This window comes from Taeniopygia guttata, chromosome 36 (assembly GCF_048771995.1).
Source record: "Taeniopygia guttata chromosome 36, bTaeGut7.mat, whole genome shotgun sequence".
In the NCBI taxonomy this organism is placed as follows: domain Eukaryota; kingdom Metazoa; phylum Chordata; class Aves; order Passeriformes; family Estrildidae; genus Taeniopygia; species Taeniopygia guttata.
Genome location: NC_133061.1, coordinates 3332758 through 3353887, shown reverse-complemented (window position 1 = coordinate 3353887; position 21130 = coordinate 3332758). Strand labels below are relative to the sequence as shown.

The 21130-nt window shown below is 54.3% G+C and overlaps 1 protein-coding gene across 1 annotated transcript in view; it reads left to right on the top strand.

Moving 5' to 3' along the window:
* The window catches only part of LOC140681480 (uncharacterized), a 1248316-nt gene that overhangs the window by 518609 nt on the left and 708577 nt on the right, over window positions 1–21130 (top strand). Inside the window, 3 exon segments of the mRNA XM_072921322.1 lie at window positions 3211–3225; window positions 9019–9632; window positions 15699–16502. Coding sequence (XP_072777423.1) covers window positions 3211–3225; window positions 9019–9632; window positions 15699–16502 — 1433 coding nt within the window.

The following is a 21130-nucleotide window of genomic DNA, read 5'->3' as shown; positions in this document are numbered from 1 at the left end:
CTGAGCACGGCCCCATTCCCTGTCTCCTGCCCTGCCGGGGGAGGAGGTGCAGCTGGGAGCAGGGAGGCGTGGGGAAAGCTGCATTTAAGGCTCTGCACTGACTTCTCCTCATCCTGCTCTGAGTCTTTGGAGTTTTCTGCCAGAAATCTCTCCCCTCCCCCGCTCACCCACAGGGCTTTGGGCAGGTTTCCCTTTTTGGGGGAAATGAAAGCGAAGCACCGATGCACTAACGAGGGGCAGGAGAAGGGAGGCTCCCGGGCTTCCCGCAGAGCCGGAGGCACGGAAGGCGCAGGGCCGGGAAAGCCGTGGCGGGAGGTGCGGAGAAGTTTGTTTGTGTGAGCAGCTCAATCCCGCCTCGGGCCCGGGCCCGTCCCGGGGCTGTTGCTCATCTCCGGCTTTGCCCTCACGCAGCGCGGGGGGCCCTGAGAGCGCGGGGCGAGTCTGGGCCGTGCGCAGAGCCCGCCCCCAGCTCGCTGCCATTGGCCGCTGGTGCCGTCAGTCGTGGTTGCGGCGCGCTGATTGGTGGGAGCGGGGCGCAGCACGGCCCCGGCGGCGGGCTGAGGGCGGCCGTGGGCGGGCAGCGGCGCCATTGGCGCCGGGAGCGTCTGTGCGGGCCCGGGAGCGGCGGCAGCGGCCGGAGCGCGGTGAGGCGGCGTCGGCGGAGCTCGGAGGCGGCCCCGGCGCAGGTGGGAGCCGCGCTGGGTTCTGCGGGGGCTCGGGGCTGGCTGCGGGCGGAGGGGGCGGCAGGGGGTTGCGGCGGGTCGGTGGTGCCGTGTCCGGCCCGTGCCGGCCCCGGGCTGAGGGCGCGGCGGGAGCGGCTGCCCGCGGTCTCCTTCCCGCCGGGGCCTGGGCAGGAGCCGCTGCCGGAGCAGCGCTGGCTCGGCCCGGCTGCTGTGGGTAGGACAGAGGGGGCTGCCGGGAGCGTGCGGGGAAATTCCCGTCGCCGGAGGTTTTTGTGGCCGGAGGAGAGCGAGGAGTCCTGTAAAAGTGACTTTATTGCCGAGCACGGGGAGAGGCCGTGGGGCATTTGCCGTGCGCTCTCTGCCATGGTTGTAGTCCGCAGCCTCCTTTTTATCCTCATTTTCCCGGCCGCATCTCCCTCTGCCTTTGCCCACGGGCTGAGGTCCTTGGAAGGTTCAGACTTCCCGATGCTGCGCCTGCTGCCTGTCCTCGTTAATATGCACCCTCCTTTTGTATACCAGCCGATATTCATGGCTCTGTTAAGTCTTTGTTCTCCTGGAAGTTCGGGAATTTAGCGGGGCTTTGAGAAATTGTGTGGCTCAATTTGTGATATTTATTGGAACTGAGGGTTTCCCCCGTTACTTCCTTATCTACAAGTGCCTGGCTCTCTCTCCAGGCAGATTCACTCCTTGACTCTGTTTTGTTCTTCCCGGCTCCTCTTTAGTTTTGGGATTATTCTCGGTGCCCTCATTCCCTGTCCTTTTGTAGCTGTTTGTGGATCAGGAGGCCTGGCTGCCACCTGCATCCCCTGGCTCAGCTGCTGGATGAGCTGCACTGCCAAGGTGTGGAGCATGGTAAAAAGATGAGAGTTGCTGCAGCACAGAAGAGGAGAAGCAGCATTCGTTTAACCCCTGGTGTGCCGGGGAGCCACGAAAGCGTATCCCATTCCCATCCTTTTCATGTTTGGACCAATTTCTAAACTGCTCTCCTATTTCCTTTGTTATCTTTTTCAGCACTTTTACCTTGTCATCTCTTTGCCAACAGCAGTTTGAATCATTTAGTTCTCCACAAACTCCTGCTTTTTCTGCTAACAGATAATCTGATCCCATCCCCATGTGAAATGTTGTGTTCCTCTTTCAGTGGAAGGTCAGGAGCTGGAGCTGTCTAGTTGCTTCTTCTTTTGAGGACAGCTTTTAATCTAATGATGCCATTGAAATGATAAATGGGTTCTGTCTCCTGATATGAATTGGTTTGGGTTCCCAGGTGCTGGTCCGTGGTGTTGTAGGATTTGTTCTGGTGGCCCTTCATCTTTTCCCCATTTCTGGGTGCTCCCTCAAGCTGAGGCTGCATCAATGACTGCATTTTTCTAAATACATCATCAAATACTTGAATTCCAACTAATTTCCCTGGACTTGTTCTAGCAAAAGCCCCAGTGCTCTGATACACCCTGTACAGCACAGACAGGGGCAGCAGATGTTGGAGTGGGCAGAGGGATGATCCCCCCCCTTATTTTAGTGAAGTTTTCACAACATTCTCCATTTGCTGTTTCCCTTTGCAGCCTCAGCCATTTCTGTTTCAGAGTCAGATCCTCACCATGGGCTCTGCCTTCAGCTGTGCAGATTCCATCTGTGCAAGCAGGCAGAGCTTGGGGTGAGGGGCAGAGGGAATCAGCCAATTCCTGCCCCAGGCAAGAAGAGCCAGGTACATTGTCCCCACTCTGCCCCGCAGTGTCAATTTGCATTTCTAAAGCTCCTCCTGGGTGCCTGGAATGCAGCTTCTCTTCCAGAGCAGCCTTCAGCAGCCTCACATGTGCCCCCCCCCCAACCTGCTGCTTTTTCTTTTTTTTTTTTTTTTCAAATCTTCTATTTATTTTCTTTTCCTTCAAATCTTCTATTTATGAGTTAAAGGGTCACCTTTAAATCTCTTCTAGCTTCACAAAATGTTGCCTAAAGGTGAACGTCGAAAAAGCCAGACCAAAATTTTTCTATCTCTAAGAGCCACGCACAAACATACACAAAAATTTTCCAAGTCAATTAAATTTTTTCTCCTTCTCCTCTAAGTAAAAACCTATTTTCTCATCCCTGACCCAAACCTAATCAGCAATATAGAAGTAGGAGTAATTTAAAAATACTCTATTGCTCTAAACTTAGCACTGAAACTGCAGGAAAAAGATAAACTCCAACAATATGTTTATTGTTAGAGTCAATTCCTTGGTTCTGGCCAGGATGTGCAACAGAAATCATTCCATCCCCACATAGCCCGGGTGTGCAGAGAAAATTGTTCCATGACACCTAAAGTATCAGTAAAATATATCGGAGTATATAATAAATAAAATACTATCGGAGTAAAAGCTCCGTGGCTTTTACTAGATTTTTCCCAAACTTGATACAGTCTGAACCAGTCTAAATCCACTGGTTTAATGTTCCAAAGTTTCAAGTTGTGCAGTTTTTAGTATTTGGTTTCCTATTGGACCCGGATTTCTTTGCTTCTGCTGTTAATGAGGTGGGAAATGCTGGATTTCCTCCTCAGCCTTGTGCAGACCAGGTGTCTGCAGCCCTGGCAGTGTCTGGGGTAGGTGTTGGTAGCTGTTTGCTGCTGGGGTTGATGTTTTGCTGCTGGGTGTTATCTTTGTGGGTATCTTTTGGGCCATTCCCAGTGTGTTGAGATGTTAAAGTCATCTCCATTGAGTGGTGTAACATCCCTTAACAAAACCTTTAACATTTCTTTCCCCAGGGCCAAGGCAAAGCAAGCCTGAGTAGAGAAATGAAAGGTTAACAATGTTAAAGTCTATGAGCTGGTGTATTTTCCATCAATGCCATGGCAGGCAGGGCAGTGTGTGAGTGTAAGTGAGAGCCAGAGTGGAATTGTGCCGTGCTCTTGCCCAGCAGCTGTGGCAGGGCAGGCCCAGAGAGCGCTGAAGCTGCAGCAGTGGCAGCAAGGGCTGTCCCCGGTGCTGGAGCTGCCAAAGGAGGGTGGCCAGGCCGAGGATTTCAGCAGAGGATGTGTGGGCAGGCCCAGGGCCTTGCCCCGCTGTGGAGCCCTGGCTGCTGCTGCGGTGCCTTCAGTGCAGGCTCAGTGGGGGCCTCCCATCCTCCTGCTGCAGGCGGGAAGTGCAAATCTCCGGGGCTGCAGAGACCTGGAGCCGAGGCTGAGGGGTCCCCCCGTGCTCAGCTGTGCTGGCGGCTGTTTCTGGCCTCGGGGCCACTTGGCACGGGCCACGCCACTTGGCCACCAGTGGTGCTGCTCTGCACTCCTTAGGCAGGAGCCGATGTCCTGCTGGGATGTTGGCAACAGCAAAGTGCCAAGGCAGCTCTGTGCCAGCCCAGCTTCCTGGGGGAGAGATTGCACCAGAGACAGGATTCTGGCCACAGACTGCTTTAACTGTGCATCCCTTATCTCCACCCTGCACTAGGTGGAGAATTCCCAGGGTAAGGAATTCCCGAGATCAATTCCAAGGGGAAATAATTGAATATCTGCCCTGGGTCTGGCTCTTCTTCTTGCCCAAGCCAATGGCAAAAGCCGTACCCATGGCATCTTGGTTTCTATCCCCAGCTTCCAAAGGTGTTTCTTTCCATCCCGATTCATTCTTTGTACCCAGCCTGAGCTCTGGGGGTGCCAGGGGTTCTGGAGGTCCCATTGTATTCCTAAAGCTGCCATAACCCCCTGGAGGATCTTTCCTGTAAAATGCGTTCTGCTCTCTGAGTCTGTTGCTTCCACAATGACTTTTATTGGAGTAATGTCTTTTAGAAATACCTTAATAAGTGATCCAGTGGCTGCTGAGCAATCAGAATTGCTTTTCCCCCCCTGTTAGGTGAGATGGTGTCACCAGAAGATATTGAAGCCTTCCTGCTCAGGGCATTTCAGTGCCAGGCTCTTACAAGCACACACAGCTGTGCCCGTTGAGCTGACCATGGGGGTAACCTGGGCTTTGTCTGATTCCCTTTCCTCAATAACAGCGTGTCTTGGAACTCTTTTCCCTTCTGCTGCCCTTGAAGAGCCATCCACAAAGACATTTTCTGCCTCAGGCCAGGCAATGTCTCCTGAATCTCGCCCAGGCTGGGTCTGGAGCTGTGTCACTTGAATGCAGTGCTGGGTTTCTTCCCAGCCCCTCTGGGGCTGTTCAAACAGGAGGCTGGGTTAAACCCTTCCCCTGTCCTCAGTTCTGAATCCTCCTGTGCCACTGAACAAGTTTCACACTGTAATAACCGAGCACTGCTCATCCATTGCGAGGCTCTTTTGGTTATCAAAGCTTGAACTTGATGGCGGACTGGAACAGTTGGAGATCCTGTTGTCATCAGGTTTTGGGCCTCGGTTCCCGTTGAAGCTGTGGCTGCACAATTCTGCAGACAATGAGGCCACTGTGGCCACTGGGTGAAACATTTTGGCCCAAAAATTCCTTTGGCATGGCCCTGTTGAACTTTCACCTACAATTCCAATTTCTTTTCTGAGTCTGGAAGAGCCATAGCTGAGGCATCAATATTTTTGGTTGTTCATTTTCTCAGGTTTTATTCACTTTCTCCTGTCCATACCACAGCATGGAGGCTGTCTGGGGTTACAAAGTCCTACAATGTTCTTGCTGGAACAGAGAATCCTCAATACAGAATTGTCGTAGCTCCTTTTTAGTCATGGGTAATGTTACTCCTGAGATTGCCCAGACCCTCTCTGGGTGAATGCACAAGAAAGCTTCAGTCCCAGTATGTCCTAAATATTTAACCTTTTTCTCCACCGTTTGCCTTTTTTTTTTTTTTTTTTCAAATACTGAAAAGATGTTTTTAGCCAGGAAATTCAGCCATTTCACAGAGGCTTTGTCTACCACTTGTTCTTGTCCTCCTGATTGGAGCCATCTGATTCCCTGACTGGCAGGATAGGAGTGCTGTAGGGAGACATCCCTGGCTCCAAAAGCCCTGCCTTTAGCAGGGACTCCATACCAGGCTGTGAGCCCTTCCTTCCCTCCCCTGGAACAGGGTGTTGCTTTTAGCCCCCACTTGTCCTGGTTGCTTCCAAGTAATTTGGAGAGGATCCAAATTAAATTTCCCTCTGGGGCTGCCCACACCTCTGGGTTCCCTTCAGCATCGGCCGTGCCAGACATTTGATACAAAGCAGCAATAGCCTCTGTATTACCTTTTACAATATTACAATGCCACCATCAAATTCCTTCCTAGTTAATAACAATCACAGTAGGAAGAGAAAAAAATTCGTTTATTTCAAACCTATCCCCCACAGCTCCTAAGAGTGATTGAACAAATTATACCAGCTTAGCTTTTCCATTTATTCCCTTAACAATGAAAACATTCCTTTCCAATTTTCCCCCCTTAGGTGTAAGATTCAGAGTGGATGGAGAGGCCCCTGTGTCCATCAGGAGAGGCCTCCTCTGGATGCAGACCCAGCCTGGATGTTCTCCAGGGCTGCAGTGTGGTGGGTCCCCGGTGGGATGGGAGCTCAGAGAACCCTGACAATCCATGTCCATGCAGGGGTGGACTCGCTCCTCCTGAGGGTGCTGCTGTCTGTGCTTGCAGTGTCCTTGTGGGCTGCAGCTGGAGCCCTGACTCCTTCCCAGGGGCTGTTTGGGTGGGCTCTGCCCTGGCCAGGAGGGCAATGCCTCTGCCAGGTGCTTGTGGCCGAGGCTGTCCCCTGGGTGCTGGGGCCCCCTTGGGCCCTGGGGTTGGTCCCTCAGGGGCTGTGGGAACTCTGCCATGGCCTTTGCCTTCAGCTTGGCCTTTTGCTCATCCCTCCTTGCCTTCAGCTGCTGTGCCTTTGTGCCCAGGTGCTGCAGGGCCTTCTTGTGCCACTCCTGCAGCTGCGGTCACTGCCTGTGGGTGCTCATCCTCTGAGAGCTGCTGAGCTTTCTGCAAAATCTTTCCTTTCTGCAGGGACCCAAGCCAAATCCTTAACAGAAAATCCTGATCCTTCCATGTGCACTCTGCATTTCCCAGATGTTGCTTTGTTTTGCTCCTTGTGCTCAGGGTCCCCTGCACAGCCCGTGTGGCAGAGCCGGTGCCTGTCCTGCCGCAGTGTCCAAAGGCGGCCCCCCCGGCGGGCAGGGCCGGCAGCTCCCCGGGGCCGGGCAGCGGCCGGGGCGTCCCGCAGCCTCCTGGGGGCCGGGGGCCACTGCCGGCCCTGCCCGGGGCTGGTGGGGTCAGGCAGCGCCCGGCGCTGAGCCCTGGCTGCCCCACAGCCCCGGCCCGGCCCCACAGCTCCCCACAGGCCCCCAGCCCTGCTCCTGGTCCCGCACCTCTGCGCCCGCTGCTGCCGCTGCCCACCACAGAGAAACCCCTGACATCCTGACCTCCTGCTTTTCCTCTCCTGGAAACTGGGAATTCAAAGTATCAGCTGGCAAATTGTCAGGATAAGACCCTGCTGAAAAACATCCCAATCCTGAGTATTTTTCTGTTCCTCCTCTTTTCCATCATCCTTTTTCTTACCACACACATTCCTCCTGCTGCTTCTTGCCTGAACCATATTGCTGCACACTCCCCTTCACCTGATCCCTTCCCAGCACACCAACACCATCCATCCCCTGTTGTCCAAATCCCTTCTCCCCTTCCCTTATTGCCCCCCTGGGTGTCCATGTCCTTTATTACCTCTGGGGGAATGTGCAAACTACCTCAGTATTCTCCCAAGGGACCCTTCAGAGACATTTTGGGATCATCATCCCTTTGGCCAGGAGCCCTCCCTGGCTTTCCCTTTTCCTCCCCTCCATGGGTGCCCTGCCATGTTCACTCCCCGAAGGTCCCAGGGCAGTCACTGATGAGATTTTCAGTGCTCTCTCCCTGCTGACTCTTCACAGACCCCCCTGATGTGTCACTCGTCTGTCTCCTGGTCACTCCCGGGTCCCCAATCAATCCCCGGTGCCGCCGCCAGCCAAGGGAGCCGATCACCCAAAGTGGGTGAGGCACCTTCAGCTGCACTCCCTGCCCCAGGGTGTGCGGAAAAATTGACATCACCAGAGGTTTCTGTCCACAAAGCAGACAGAGGAGTCCTGTGAAATTAATTTCATTTCTAAAAATGGGAGAGGCCATGGGACATTCCCCATGGGATCTCTCCAATTGCTGGAGGACACAGCCTCCCTTTCACCCTAATTCTCCTGGCCACATCTCCCTCTGCTTTCCCCATTGGCTGAAGCACTTGAGAGCTGCAGACTTCCCAATCCACCTACTACATACTCCCTTAATATGCTTCCTGCTTTTATATAGCAAATGATATTCATGGCTCTGTTAAGTCTTTGTTGTTCTTCTGGAAGTTCATGAATAGAGCAGGGCCTTGGCTGAGCAGCAGTCTGTGTCATCAATTAATAACATTTAATGAAACCGATTCCTTCTCCTGTCACTCCTTTGTTTACAGCTCCCTGGCCCTCTGAGCCTTCCCCCTCGGCCCCATCGCCCCCGCGAGGGGAATTTGGGAGGTGGGAGTGGGGCAGCGCCAAGGCCGGGCCCCCCCGCGCTGTCCTGGCGGGAGCGGCTGCAGTGGGGACCGAGTGCGGGCGGGAGCGGCCGAGAGCCCAGCGCTGCCCCAGCCCGACCTGCCCCAGCTCCATCCCTGCCCCTCGGCTGGGATGCTGTGGGTCTGGGGGGAAGAGGGAGCCGGCAGTGGGTGCTGGGCCTGGGGGCAGGAGGAGAAGGGAAGGAGAAGCAGGCTTGAGGAACAGAATGGTCAAACGATGCAGGTGGCAGGAGAAGGTGGGATTGTGCAGGAGAAGGAGGAATAGCAGGAGGAAGAGGAGTGTGAGGAAGAGGAGAGACACAGGAGGAGGAGAAGGAGCAGAAAGAGGAAGCAGCAGAAGGTTCCACCCCTCCCTGTATCTGCAGCCTCCCCCCAGCCCCAGGAGCGTTGCTCCCCCCACATGCAGCAGGTGACTGTGGAGGGGGATCCAGGATTTTCACAGGGTGCATCTTGGTGTTTCTGAGCTTTCATGGGCTAAATGTTGGTGCTTTGGTTTTATGTAGCAGCTGAATATGTTTTGGAGGAGGTTTTTGCGGACTTGTGATGTTTGGGGAGTTTTTGATCTGTGTCTTGGAAGTTTGTAGGATTTTTGGGCTGAATCTTGGTGTTTTGGAGGTTCTTACAGACACAAGATTCCCAATGACTTCCTGAGATGAACTGGAGCAAGGAGGAACGTCTAGTCCAAGGTGCTCTCCTCTTGTTTTTTTCCTCAAACCAGGATTTTTCATTTCCTGGGCGTGGCTGGATGGAGGAGGAGGAAAAGCCCCGGAGATGCTGCAGGAGGAGGAGCTGCAAACCCAGCCCAGGGAGCTGCGGGGAGGAAAGAGCCCCCCTGAGCCAGGAAGGCGGGCGGAGATCCAGCCAGAGCTCGGAGCTGGTGGAGAAGTCTCATGGCAGGGAGAAGCCCCACAAGTGCTTGGAATGTGGGAAGGGTTTCAGTCGGAGCGACCACCTGATCGAGCACCAGAGGATCCACACTGGGGAGAGGCCCTACGAGTGTGGGGAGTGTGGGAAGAGGTTTCGGACCAGCTCCAATCTCCTCAAACATGAACAGAGTCACACAGAGGAGAGGCCCTTCCGCTGCCCCGACTGCGGGAAGGGCTTCAAGCACAACTCCCACCTCACTGTGCACCGGCGCATCCACACCGGGGAGAGGCCCTACGAGTGTGGGAAGTGTGGGAAGGGTTTCAGACACATGTCTGGCCTGATTGAGCACCAGGTGTTCCACACTGGGGAACGGCCCTATGAGTGCTTGGAATGTGGGAAGAGCTTTGGGCAGAGCTCAGGTCTGAGAACACACCAGCGCATCCACACCGGGGAGAGGCCCTACGAGTGTCCCCAGTGTGGGAAGAGGTTTCAGAGGAGCTCCCATCTCCTCCTACATGAGCGGATTCACACAGAGGAGAGGCCCTTCCGCTGCCCCGACTGCGGGAAGGGATTCAACCGCAACTCCAGCCTGTCCAGGCACCGGCGCATCCACACCGGGGAGAGGCCCTACGAGTGTGGGAAGTGTGGGAAGAGCTTCACAGAGAGCTCTGCCTTTACCAAACACCAACGGAGGCACCACTAAGGGAAGCCCTGTGAGTGCCCCGAGTGAGGGAAGAGCTTGGAGTGAGGGAAGAGAGTGAGGGAAGAGCTTGGAGTGAGGGAAGAGAGTGAGGGAAGAGCTTGGAGTGAGGGAAGAGAGTGAGGGAAGAGCTTGGAGTGAGGGAAGAGAGTGAGGGAAGAGCTTGGTGCGCTGCTCCAGCTCCATCCCCCATGGGAGGATCCGGGCTGGATGATCCCCAGTGACCCCCGTTGGGCAGAGCCCTGCTGATCCATGGTCCTGGTGATCCATGCTGGGTGTGGGGAAGGTGTTGGCTTCTTCTCCTTGTGCTGCTGTGATTTGGGTGGGTTCCCATGGATGGGGGATGGGAGGTGAGTGGGGGGTCCTGGTGCACTGCGGGGGGCTCATAGCTTGGGTGTTCCCAGCGATTTGGGGGGCTTGGTGAAGGGGGGAAGCAGTGAATGGGGGGATCCCAGTAAATTGGGGGGGACCCTGATTATAACAGTGGGCCTTGGGAGATAACGGGGGGGGGAAGGACCAAACCCTAAGGGACTCCCCTAGTGCTGGTGAACCCCCCGTGCCCCCCCAGCCCTTGGGGTCCCCCACAGTCCCTGCACTGTTCCTGGGGGTCCCGCGGCTCTGGGGGGGTCAAAGCGGAGGGGATGGAACCTCCGTCATGGATGGGGGGCACAAAGGGGATCCGGGCCCAGTGCTCGGCGGGGTCGGTGCACGAGGGGGGCCCGGTCCCTGTCCCGGTGCACGGGGGTGGCGCTGCCTGGGGGGTCCTGGTGCTTGTGGGGTTCCCAGGGTTCAAGGGGGGTCCGGTCCCTATCCTGGTGCTTGGTGAGGTGGGGGCAGTGCCTGGGGGGCTCCCACTGCTCGGTAATTGGGGGGTGTCAGAATCCAGGACATCCCTCTGGCTGCCCTGGATGGCTCCAGACCCTGGCAGGGGCCTCGGAGACCTTGGCATGGTGTCAAGAACACCGGTGGCTGTGGTTTTAGCCCCTGGAGAAAATTGCCAACTTTGTAGGGGGAATTACAAGGCACAAGGGTTTGAGTAGCGTGGTAGGTGAATTAACACAGGGTGGAAAAGTAGAATTTTAACATTTTAAAATATGGGGTTCAATGGGACAAGGTGGAGGGATCTGGGTGTGTCCTGACCTTCTTCTCCTTCTTTTTGCCCTCCATGTCTTGCTGTGATGGTGACACTTTTCTATTGGTTGAAGGTAGAGACACACTGTCCAACAGAAATGATAGATATTGGCACGTTATTGTAAACACAGTACAGGTAGTTTTTAGTGTAGAAGGCAAACAGTGCCCTGAGGGCAGGGAGACTGCCACAGACCGACCTGCTAGCGAGAGCTCAGCAGAGCGGACAAAGCTGTTAGAGAAAAGGGAAAATAAACGGCCCTGAGAAGCAAAGCTCCGCATCTCGACTCCTTCTCTGCCCGCGCGGGCTGGGAGAAAAGGACTTTTCACAATCTCGGAGTCATCTCGACCCCCAGAAAACCGAGAGGGGGTCTCCACTCGTCCCAGTGCCCGGTGAGGGGGGGTCAGTGCTCGAGGGGGGTTTGGGGGCACTGAAGGGGGTGCGGGTGCGGTTTTTGGGGTGTCCCGGCGCCCCCAGGGCAGGGTCAGTGCTCAGCAGTGGGGGCTGCCTGGGGACCCCCCCGGCCCCCAAATCACAGCCGGGTCTCCTGCAAGGCACTGAGGGGAGGCTCGTTCACCCCCCCCCGCCCCCACCAGCGTCGCCACACACCTTCCCAAAGTGTCCCCAAGTGCTCCCAAAGTGCCTCAGAATGTCCCCGAGTCTCTGCCGAGGTGACACCGGCCTGATGACGGCCCAGTGGTGATGTTGCTCTGTGCACAGCAGCCTCGGGATGACCTCCATGGCTCTTTGGCACCGCTCGGCCACTGCACAGCCACCGTGGCCAGGAGAGGGACAGAAGAAGAGGGTGTTGATGTCCCCAAGTGTCCCCAGCAGGTGACGCGTGGCCAGGCAGGCACTGGCCTCCCACAGCTGCACAGCCTTGGCCGCTGGGGCCACCAAGGCCGCAAGGAAATCAGGCGACACCTCCACTGTCCCGTCCAGGGCATCCTCGATGTCCCCGAGCTGGCGCTGCAGCTCCTGGGGGAAAGTGGTGGCTTTGTCACATGCGGCCACCAAGTCCCCCAGCAGCCCCAGGTACAGCTCCAGCCGGTGGCGTCCAGCGGCATCTCTGGGAGGTCTGCATGGGTCAGGACCTTCCAAAACCTCTCACAGACACCCCAAGCCTCTCCAAGCACCCTCCTGATTGCTCCCAGTCCACTCAGGACCCCCTGAAACTTGCCCTGATCCCTTCCTCACCTCCCCAGGACCCACCAAAGCCTCTCCCATCCCTTTCAGAATCCCACTCTTTCAGAAACCCCCTTCCAGTCGTCTCCACCACCCCAGTACGCCTAAACCCTCTCCCAGTCTCTTCTCAGCCCCACCAGGACTCACCCAAACGCCTCCCAGTCTCTTTCCAGCACAACCAACCTGTCCTAGTTTAGGGCAAATTTGGGGAAAACCCAGGAAATAAACCCCCACGGCCCCTCTCCACCCACCTGGTTCAGGGAAAAATTTCCTCTGAGAGAGAAGTGGAAAAGAACCTGTTTATTCAACAAGCAAAGCACTCCCCAGCACCAAAACAATTAACAACACTAGATGACAACAAAACTCTTTCACCCCTCTGAAGAGCTGAACAAATCCAGAAGGTCTTTCCTGGGAGTGGTCGCCCGGGTCTGGGCACTGGGGATTGCTCTCCAGCACTGGGGATGGCTGCTGCAGATCACAAAATGCAGGCTCCTGGTGTTCTTGGTGTTTCCCAGATCCCAGTCCAGAGCAGGTTGGATGATATTCAGAAAGAGGAAAGGAAAAAGCAACAGTCCAGGGAAAGAATTGGACTGCTTAGCTAACCTAACTAGGAAGCAAAGCAAGAAAGCAGGCAAAGCAAGCAAGCCAAGCAAGCAAGCAAGCAAAGCAAAAGCCAGTCAGCCAGCACCAGCCTTTTCTAGACAGCAGACCATGGGGGGAGGTGAACCAGATGATAACACGGCAAAACAAACCTTCACTTTCAGAGTCAGTTCTGAAAGCACAGAACATAATATCAAACGTAAACAGAACACACGATTGGAGATACAAACACCATAACAGTCACCCTAGGACACCAGGGCTGCTCCTAAAGCAGCCAGGAGCTGGTTGGGCAGCAGCAGTGCCTGGAGCAGACAGGGTTTGTGATGAGCTCCAGAGGAGCTGAGCCCAGGGGCTGCTGGCCAAGGCCGAGGCCCAGCGAGCATTTCTCAGCTGGCAGGGCGGCCTGAGAAGGGGAGGGGGGAATGCACCAGCACAGGAACCATGGAACCAAGGGACCATTGTGACACTGTGGGGCCCTGTGAGACCAAGGGACCATTGTGACACTGTGGGGCCTGTGAGACCAAGGGACCACTGTGACACTGTGGGGCACCATGGAACCAAGGAGACCATTGTGACCCTGAGGGGACTCATGGGATCATGGAGACCATTGGGACACTATGAGGCCCCATGGAATAAGTAAATCATTGTGACACTGTGAGGCCTCATGGAACCAGTGAGACCACTGTGACCCTGGGGGTCCCCACAGAACCAAGAGGACCATTGTGACACTGTGGGGCCTCGTGAAACCAGGAGGCTTTGGTGGCACTGTAGGGCTGTGTGGAACCAAGGGTACAGGGTGACACTGCAGGGCTCATGGAACAGAGGAGTCATTGGGACACTGCTGGACCCCATGGAATCAATGCATCATTATGACACTTCGAGACCCCATGGAACCAAGGGAACCTGGAACAGGTCAGACTGGTTTGGCCTCTCAGGGGGAGTGGGGAGGGGGGGATCAGGTCAGGCTGATCTTGGAATGTCAAGGTCTGCCTCTCATCTGCTGCTGAAACACTGGGGCTCCCTGTTTCCTTCCTGTAGAAAAGATCTGTCCTTCTCCTCCTGGCAAACATGTCCAGAATTCAGATTTCACCTCCAAATTTCCTTATTTCCAGGGATTGTTCCTATAGGAATATTGCCAGGACAAGTCTGCCTTGCAATGGTTTCACAAGGCTCACCTCCCATCTGTCCCCAAAACACTGGGGAAGGCTCCATGCTTTCCTTCCTATGGGAAAGACCTGTCCTGCTACTCCAGCCACCCATGGCCAACACTGGGGTTCCACTTCCAAAATTCCCTGTATCCAAAGATTGCTCCCAGACAAAATCTGCCATTACTGACGAGTTTGGCTGGCCTTGGCCCAGTGAGGCTCTCACCTGCCTTCCACACCCTGTGGCTCTGTGCTTTCCTTCCTATGGAAAAGAACTGTCCCTCTCATCCAGGTGTCCATGGTGTAAGAGATAGTCCAAAGTTTCCCTCATGTGCCTCACGACCTTTGCAAGGACAGAGACTCAGACCCTGCAGACCCTGAGTGCAGTTCTGGCCTGGTTGAGGTGGATTCTCACCAGGTGATTGTTTGCAGGTGTGTTTGCTGTGCTGCCACGCTGCACGGCTCCTGGCAGGGCTTGGCAAGGAGCGGCGTGCTCTGTACATTTCACCTGCTGCATGATCCCCACTCACCACAATAGGGTTAATGAGGGGTTAATTTCCCCACCTCTCAGCTTTGGTGATCCCCCATGGAAGACCCCTCATCTGCCTCATGACCACTGTCAAGGACGGAGATTGAGGCCCCCTCCCACGGGCTGAGACTGAGACCCTTAAAATTCTAACACAGGGCGCTGGCCTGACGGAAGCGGGATGTCTGCCAAGTGTTCCCTCAGGTGTGATCGCTGGACCAAGACTGGTTTCCCATGGCAAGGAGTCCTGAAACAATGGGTCCTGCTCGCTGCCGGGACTGGTTTGTCCAGTTCGGAACTGCACCGTCTGTGCTTGTTCTCAGCTTATTCTCCACTTCCCTGTACCTGCTCCCTCAACTATAATAGACCCCTGAGTTAACTAAAGACGTTGAGATTCTCCCCGATGTGACAATACAGATCTGTTGGCTGGACCACGAGGATTTCGTCTCTCTGTTGGTAGCTATTTCCCTTCACCCACCTTCTCTGTCTCTCTATCCTTTATCTCCTTCCTAACCCTTCTATCCCATCTGCTGAGGGCATCAATAAAAGGTGCATTTGCTTTGAATGATATTGGAAGTCCCCCTGCTGTGTGTCCTTTGCACTCTGAGATGGGTAAAATGAAACATCAGGACCCCCACTTGTACCAGCGGATCGTGGCAGCCCAGCACCCTAAATGGGGAGAGCCAAGAGGGGGGAGCTTTTGGGATTGCTGGGACTCCTGGCAGCCTGGGGAGGGCGGGCAGCAAGGAGAAGGGGGACCCCCAATCCAAGTGTGACCCCAGCAGCTGGGACAGGGGGGAGCCCCGAACAGCAAAGGGGAGGGAGCAGGGACGGGGAACTCCTGGGAGGCTTTTTCAGGGCTGGATCTCGGTGTTTGGGAGGTTTTTATGGAGCCCAGGTGGCCAGGGACTTCTAGGGATGGACTGGGACAGAGGGACCCTCAAACTCAGCGTACTCATCCCTTGTTTTTCCCCAAACTAGGATTTTCCATACCCAGCCCCTGGGAGGCTGTGAGAAAGAAGAAGATGTCCCAGGACACCGAGGCAGGTGAGGAGGAAGTCAGTGCCCCTTTCCCCCTCTCTCCTGCTCCATCTCCCAGCCCAGCACAGCCCCCGGCTGCAGGACAGCCCTGCTGCCGGTGCCCTCCTGCTGGGGACGCACTGGGGGGATCTCCTTGCCCTTCCCTGTGGCACGGAGGCAAATCCCATCCTCTCCTTGTCCTTCCTCCCCCAGAGCAGGAGCTGAGGATGGAGACCAGGAAGGACAAATCCCTACAGCAGAACCTCATGGAAGAGGCCGTTTTGAGCCACTCCACAGCGCAAGAATCCAACAGGGAGGAAAAGCCCCGGAGATCCCACAGGAGGAGGGGCTGGAAACCCAGCCCAGGGTGCTCTGAGGAGGAAAGGCCCACTCTGGGTCAGGAAGGTGGGCAGAGCTTCAGCCAGAGCTCAGACCTGGTGGTCCCTGAGAAGCTTCAGAATGGGGAGAAGCCCTACAAGTGCTTGGAGTGTGGGAAGAGCTTCAGGAAGAGCTCCCACCTGATCAGGCATCAGATGATCCACACTGGGGAATGGCCCTACGAGTGTGGGGAGTGTGGGAAGGGCTTCAGCTGCAGCTCTGCCCTTGTCACCCACCAACGCATCCACACCAGGGAGAGGCCCTATGAGTGTCCCGAGTGTCAGAAGAGGTTTCAGACCAGCTCCCATCTCCTCCGGCACCAGCGGATTCACACGGATGAGAGGCCTTTCCGCTGCCCCGACTGCGGGAAGGGATTCAAGGAAAACTCCACCCTCATCACCCACCGGTGCATCCACACTGGGGAGAGACCCTATGAGTGTGGGGAGTGTGGGATGAGCTTCAGCCAGAGATCCAACCTGATCCGCCACCAGAGGATTCACACTGGGGAGAGGCCCTATGAGTGTGGGGAATGTGGGAAGAGCTTCAGCCAGAGATCCAACCTGATCCACCACCAGATGATCCACACTGGGGAGCGGCCATACAAATGTGGGGAATGTGGGAAGGGCTTCAGCCGAAGGTCCCAACTGATCACCCACCAAATGATCCACACTGAGGAGAGGCCCTTCGAATGTCCCGAGTGTAAGAAGAGGTTTCAGGCCAGATCAAATCTCCTCCTGCACTGGCGGATCCACACTGGGGAGAGGCCCTATGAGTGTCCCCAGTGTGGGAAGAGCTTCTCCAGGAGCTCTCACTTGACCAAACACCAACGGAGGCACCGGTAAGGGAAGCCCTGTGAATGCCCCTGTTGAGAGTTTAGCTGAAGAATGGCTGCGCAGCAAGGGACACGAAAGGGTTAAGTTGATGAGAGTATGAGAATATGTGACTTGTAGCATGAAAACTATGCCCTTGAGAAACAGATGTTTTCTATCAACCTTGAGAGCCAGACATCTCCTAACAACCTTGAGTATACAGATGTCTCGATAAAAATGAAATATTGCTTGGTATGCAGAAAAGTAATCAAGTATAAAGAAGCAGTAACCGCAAGGCTTATCGCAAAGAGATATATGTGTTAATAGAAAGGTAACCAATCCTGAGCTTCGCTATTGCAATCCGTATGAACTAGTTAGTGCTTGTATAAAGAAACTGTAATCGACTCCAATAAACTGAAAACTTGTTGACCATGATATCATGAGACTCGTTTTCCCGCGACACTCTCACCAACAATTGGCACCCGAACGGATGGGACCCCCCCCCCCCCCCGCCTGGATCTGTGAGACGTTGCGTTTGGTTCGGGTCCCGCAGCTAGACGGACGGCGATTAAGCTTTACCTGGAGCCGCGCCCTGAGTGACCGCAACGGCGAGCTCAGCCGATACGTGCTGCCGAAGCCTGGAGAGGCTGCAACAGCGCTGACGTGAGTATGGATAGGCAAGCAGCATATGACCTTTTCACCTCCTTTCTCAGACGGAGGCAATTTAAGGGGCTTGATTTAGATAAAGATCTCCCTGCTTTATTGCAGCATGCAGCCTCGTATTCCTTTTTCTCAGACCCGCATACCGTACATGAATTAGGGGAATGGCGAAAATATGGGGATAAGTTGTGGGAATTAACGTTAGACGATGATAAACCCGCAAAGAAAATGAGCAAGTTATGGAAAGTAATTCACAATGAGTTGTTAATGTTCCAAGCGGAAAAAAGGGCAGCTGAGGGAGTAAAGACAGCACAAGAGCATAATTGCGATTTCGGTTTACCAGCAGATCCTAGTGCTCCAAATCCCCCCTTTTTTACAACAGTTAATGTGCCTTCATCCGTGCCATCCGCCCCCCCCCCGCCGAGCCGCCGAGTATCGCGATCCCCGGGAATGCTCACCACAACCCCCCTCCCCCACCTCGGGCAACTGTTTCTCTCAGTAGCCAGGAGCCTGTCCCTGGGGCAGAAGCTGACCTCGCGGAGGCCATGGCCAGGGAGAGACGTGAAATCTGGAGCACGCTCGCCCGTGAGGGGATGGAAAAGGGGGACGCTGATCTTGTTGCAGCAGCTCAGGAGACCTTAGCATTTCCGGTCATTTATACGCCTAACCCGCAGGGGGGTGGGCAACAGGCACAGGTGCAAAATTTAGATTGGAAAATGCTGGCCCAGTTGCGTGCCACAGTGGGGAATTATGGCGTTTCTAGTGAACCGGTTAAACAGATGCTCAATTACATGTTTAATGCCCAAGTGCTGTTGCCTGCAGATATCAGAGGCATTGCCAAATTGATTTATACCCCACATCAACAACTGTTGTTTGAAGCGCGCTGGAGAGAGGAGGCTGCATTGAGTGTAAATCTCCCAAGGGCCCAGGGGGATGCCTTGACAGGGATCACGGTTGATGAACTAATAGGGCAAGGCGCATTTCTGAGAGTTGAGACCCAAGCAGCTTTAGGACCCGACAAACTCAGGGAAGCTATGACAGTGGCCAAAAGAGCGATGGATAAAGTTAAAACCCTGGGAGGGATACCTATATATATGGGAATCAAACAGGGTAGAGACGAGCCCCTTGGTGCCTTTGTAGATAAGATCATGGATGCATTGTCTAAAGCGGGAGTACCAGATCATATGCAAGACGCCCTGCTAAGACAATGCATCCTACAAAACGGCAATCCCACCACTAGAGCCTTGATTAATTCGACCCCGGGGAATTGGAAGGTGCAGGACCTATTAGAAAAGGCTGCCTCTATGCCGATTGGCCCCCAGATATTTTTAGTAAATGCTCTGCAGAAAATAGGAGAAGGATTACAGGAACAAGCCATAGCCCTGCGTGAGCAAACTATTAGCTCTCAAAATCAAGTCATGGCAGCTCTTGCTCCCCTCCAAGCGGCAGCCGCACACCCCCGCTCGACCAACGCTGGCAGCAATCGAATGAAGTGCTACCGATGTGGAAATGTAGGTCACATCCGCCGAGAATGTGGAGCTACGGGAGTATGGTGCAATAAATGCCAATCCAACACGCACAACTCCACTGCTTGTCGAAGGAAGCAGGGAAACTCGAAGAACAGCGTGAGCAGCGGCCGCGCAGGGACACAAATGGCAGCTGCACTGTCAACACCCCACGACAACTCAAACCAGCAACAACCGGGAGCCTCGGCTTGGACCTGGCAGCCTCAGTAGATGTTGACATCCTTTCCACTCACTTGCATAAGGTTCCCACTGGACTTTTTGGCCCTATTTTTATAAATGGCCAGCCAATAGGGGGCTTGATAATTGGTCGCTTCTCTGCTACTACTCTGGGTCTGTATGTTGAGCCGGGGGTTATTGACTCTGATTGTAAAAGTGAACTTATGATTATGGTCCATACTCCGTATCCCCCCGTGAAAGTACCCAAAGGACAGAGACTAGCCCGATTGATTCCGTTGCCTCAAATGACCAAGGGACTAATGTCCCTTACACAAGAGCCCAGGAATGAAGGGAGCTTCGGATCTACGGGAGGCCTAACCTTGCTCACCATAGACCTCAATACTTGACCTAAGAAGTCCTGTCGTCTGACTTATCAAGGACGCAGTATCACACTTAAAGGACTCCTCGATACAGGTGCTGACTCGAGTATAATTGATCCTGCACACTGGCCTTCCACCTGGCCAATACAGCCCTCAGCAACCACTGTCACTGGCATCGGAGGAATGACACTGGCTGATCGTACCCCTGTACTGACAGTCGAGATTGAAGGGAAACAAGCATCGACAGCATTTTCTATAACAACACTGCCACCTACTGTTCACTGCCTAATTGGCCGTGATATTCTTGCTCAACTGGGTCTTGTCCTCACTAATGATCACCCTTTACAGTAATGGTCATTGCTTGGACTTTCCCACTGCCACTTACTTGGATTACTGATAAACCTGTTGTGGTTAAGCAATGGCCTCTAAAACGGGAAAGTTTGGAACAGGCACACCTTTTGGTTATGGAACAATATCAACAAGGACATGTTAAGCCCTCCACCAGTCCCTGGAATACTCCAATATTTGTAATCAAGAAGAAATCCAGAAAGTATAGGCTGCTGCACGACTTGAGAGCAGTAAATAATCAAATGGAACCCATGGGAGCGCTTCAACCTGGACTGCCTAACCCAGCTATGATACCAAAAGACTGGCCCATCCTTATAATAGACCTGAAAGACTGCTTTTTTACCATTGCATTGCATCCTAATGATACCAAACGGTTTGCATTTACGCTTCCTGCCCTTAACCATGGAGAACCTGACAAAAGATTTGAGTGGACAGTTCTGCCACAAGGAATGCGCAACTCGCCTACACTTTGTCAACTGTATGTCGATGCTGCACTACAACCACTACGATGAAAAATGCCTGCTACCATTGTTTACCATTATATGGATGACATCCTGCTCGCTCAAAGAGAACCCTTTACAGCCTCACAAATCGAAGATGCTACAAGGATCCTAACAGAGTGTCATGGTTTGACATGGGAAGAGAATTTTTTTTTAGAAGGAAGAGGTCTAGCCAGTCAGGGGTCAGGTTTAGATACTGACACTTGGGGTGACCAATTGAAGGTGGACACGCCTCTGAGAACACAGAGGGGTTAAAAGCGGAATTCCCAGGAAGACTCGTCCTTCTTTGGTTCCGGTCATCGCAAGGTAAAGACCTCCCCTGCCCAGCCCAGGCTGGGTGGGGGAGGGGAGCCATGCGGCCTGCAGAAGTAGGCCAGGAGGTGAAGGATCGGGAACCAAGCTGGGCCAGCTCCTGCGGATGGAAGGGTGGAGAACATCTGGGATGTTTTTGTTCCCCCTCCCCTAAGCTAGAGGGAAAAGAGATAGAGAGCCAGCAGACACCTAGAAGTTTGCCGGCGGAGGAGAAGGAGAAGGCGGGGGGGAAGATGCCCAGCGTGGGAGACTAGAGAAAGAGTCCTGGGCTGAGATTGCAGCCGTCCGGGGAGTCCGGGAATTTTAACCCTTTCCTGTGAAATGAAGGCTTTATGAAATATTACTCCTCTTGAATTTGAAGAAAAGAGAGACAGCTTGAAACCTCAGATGTTCAGAGAAGAAGGTTGGGGGCAGATGATAGAGTGGCTTTTGGCTGGACTCTGCTTGTTTATCATAGACTGAACCACTCTTTCTTTCAAGAGGGACTGCATTTTAGGGGGATGCATTGGTGAGCCAAGAGACCTTCTTCAGCAACTACCAGTTTTGGAGTGGACAGAGAGAGAGCTGAGGAGGGTGTGAGGATGCCCTCCATCATCAGAGAGGAAGAGAAGGCGATCTCTGTCTTTTGGACCCTCGGCCCCAGGGGAAAATGGGGGGGACTCTAGTCCCAAATTGTGATACTGGACTGTTGTTCCTGGTGGTCCTTGGCAAAGCATCCTTAAAGGGGCCCTATAAGCAGTCTCTGTCCATGCACGGTGGTGAGAGCAC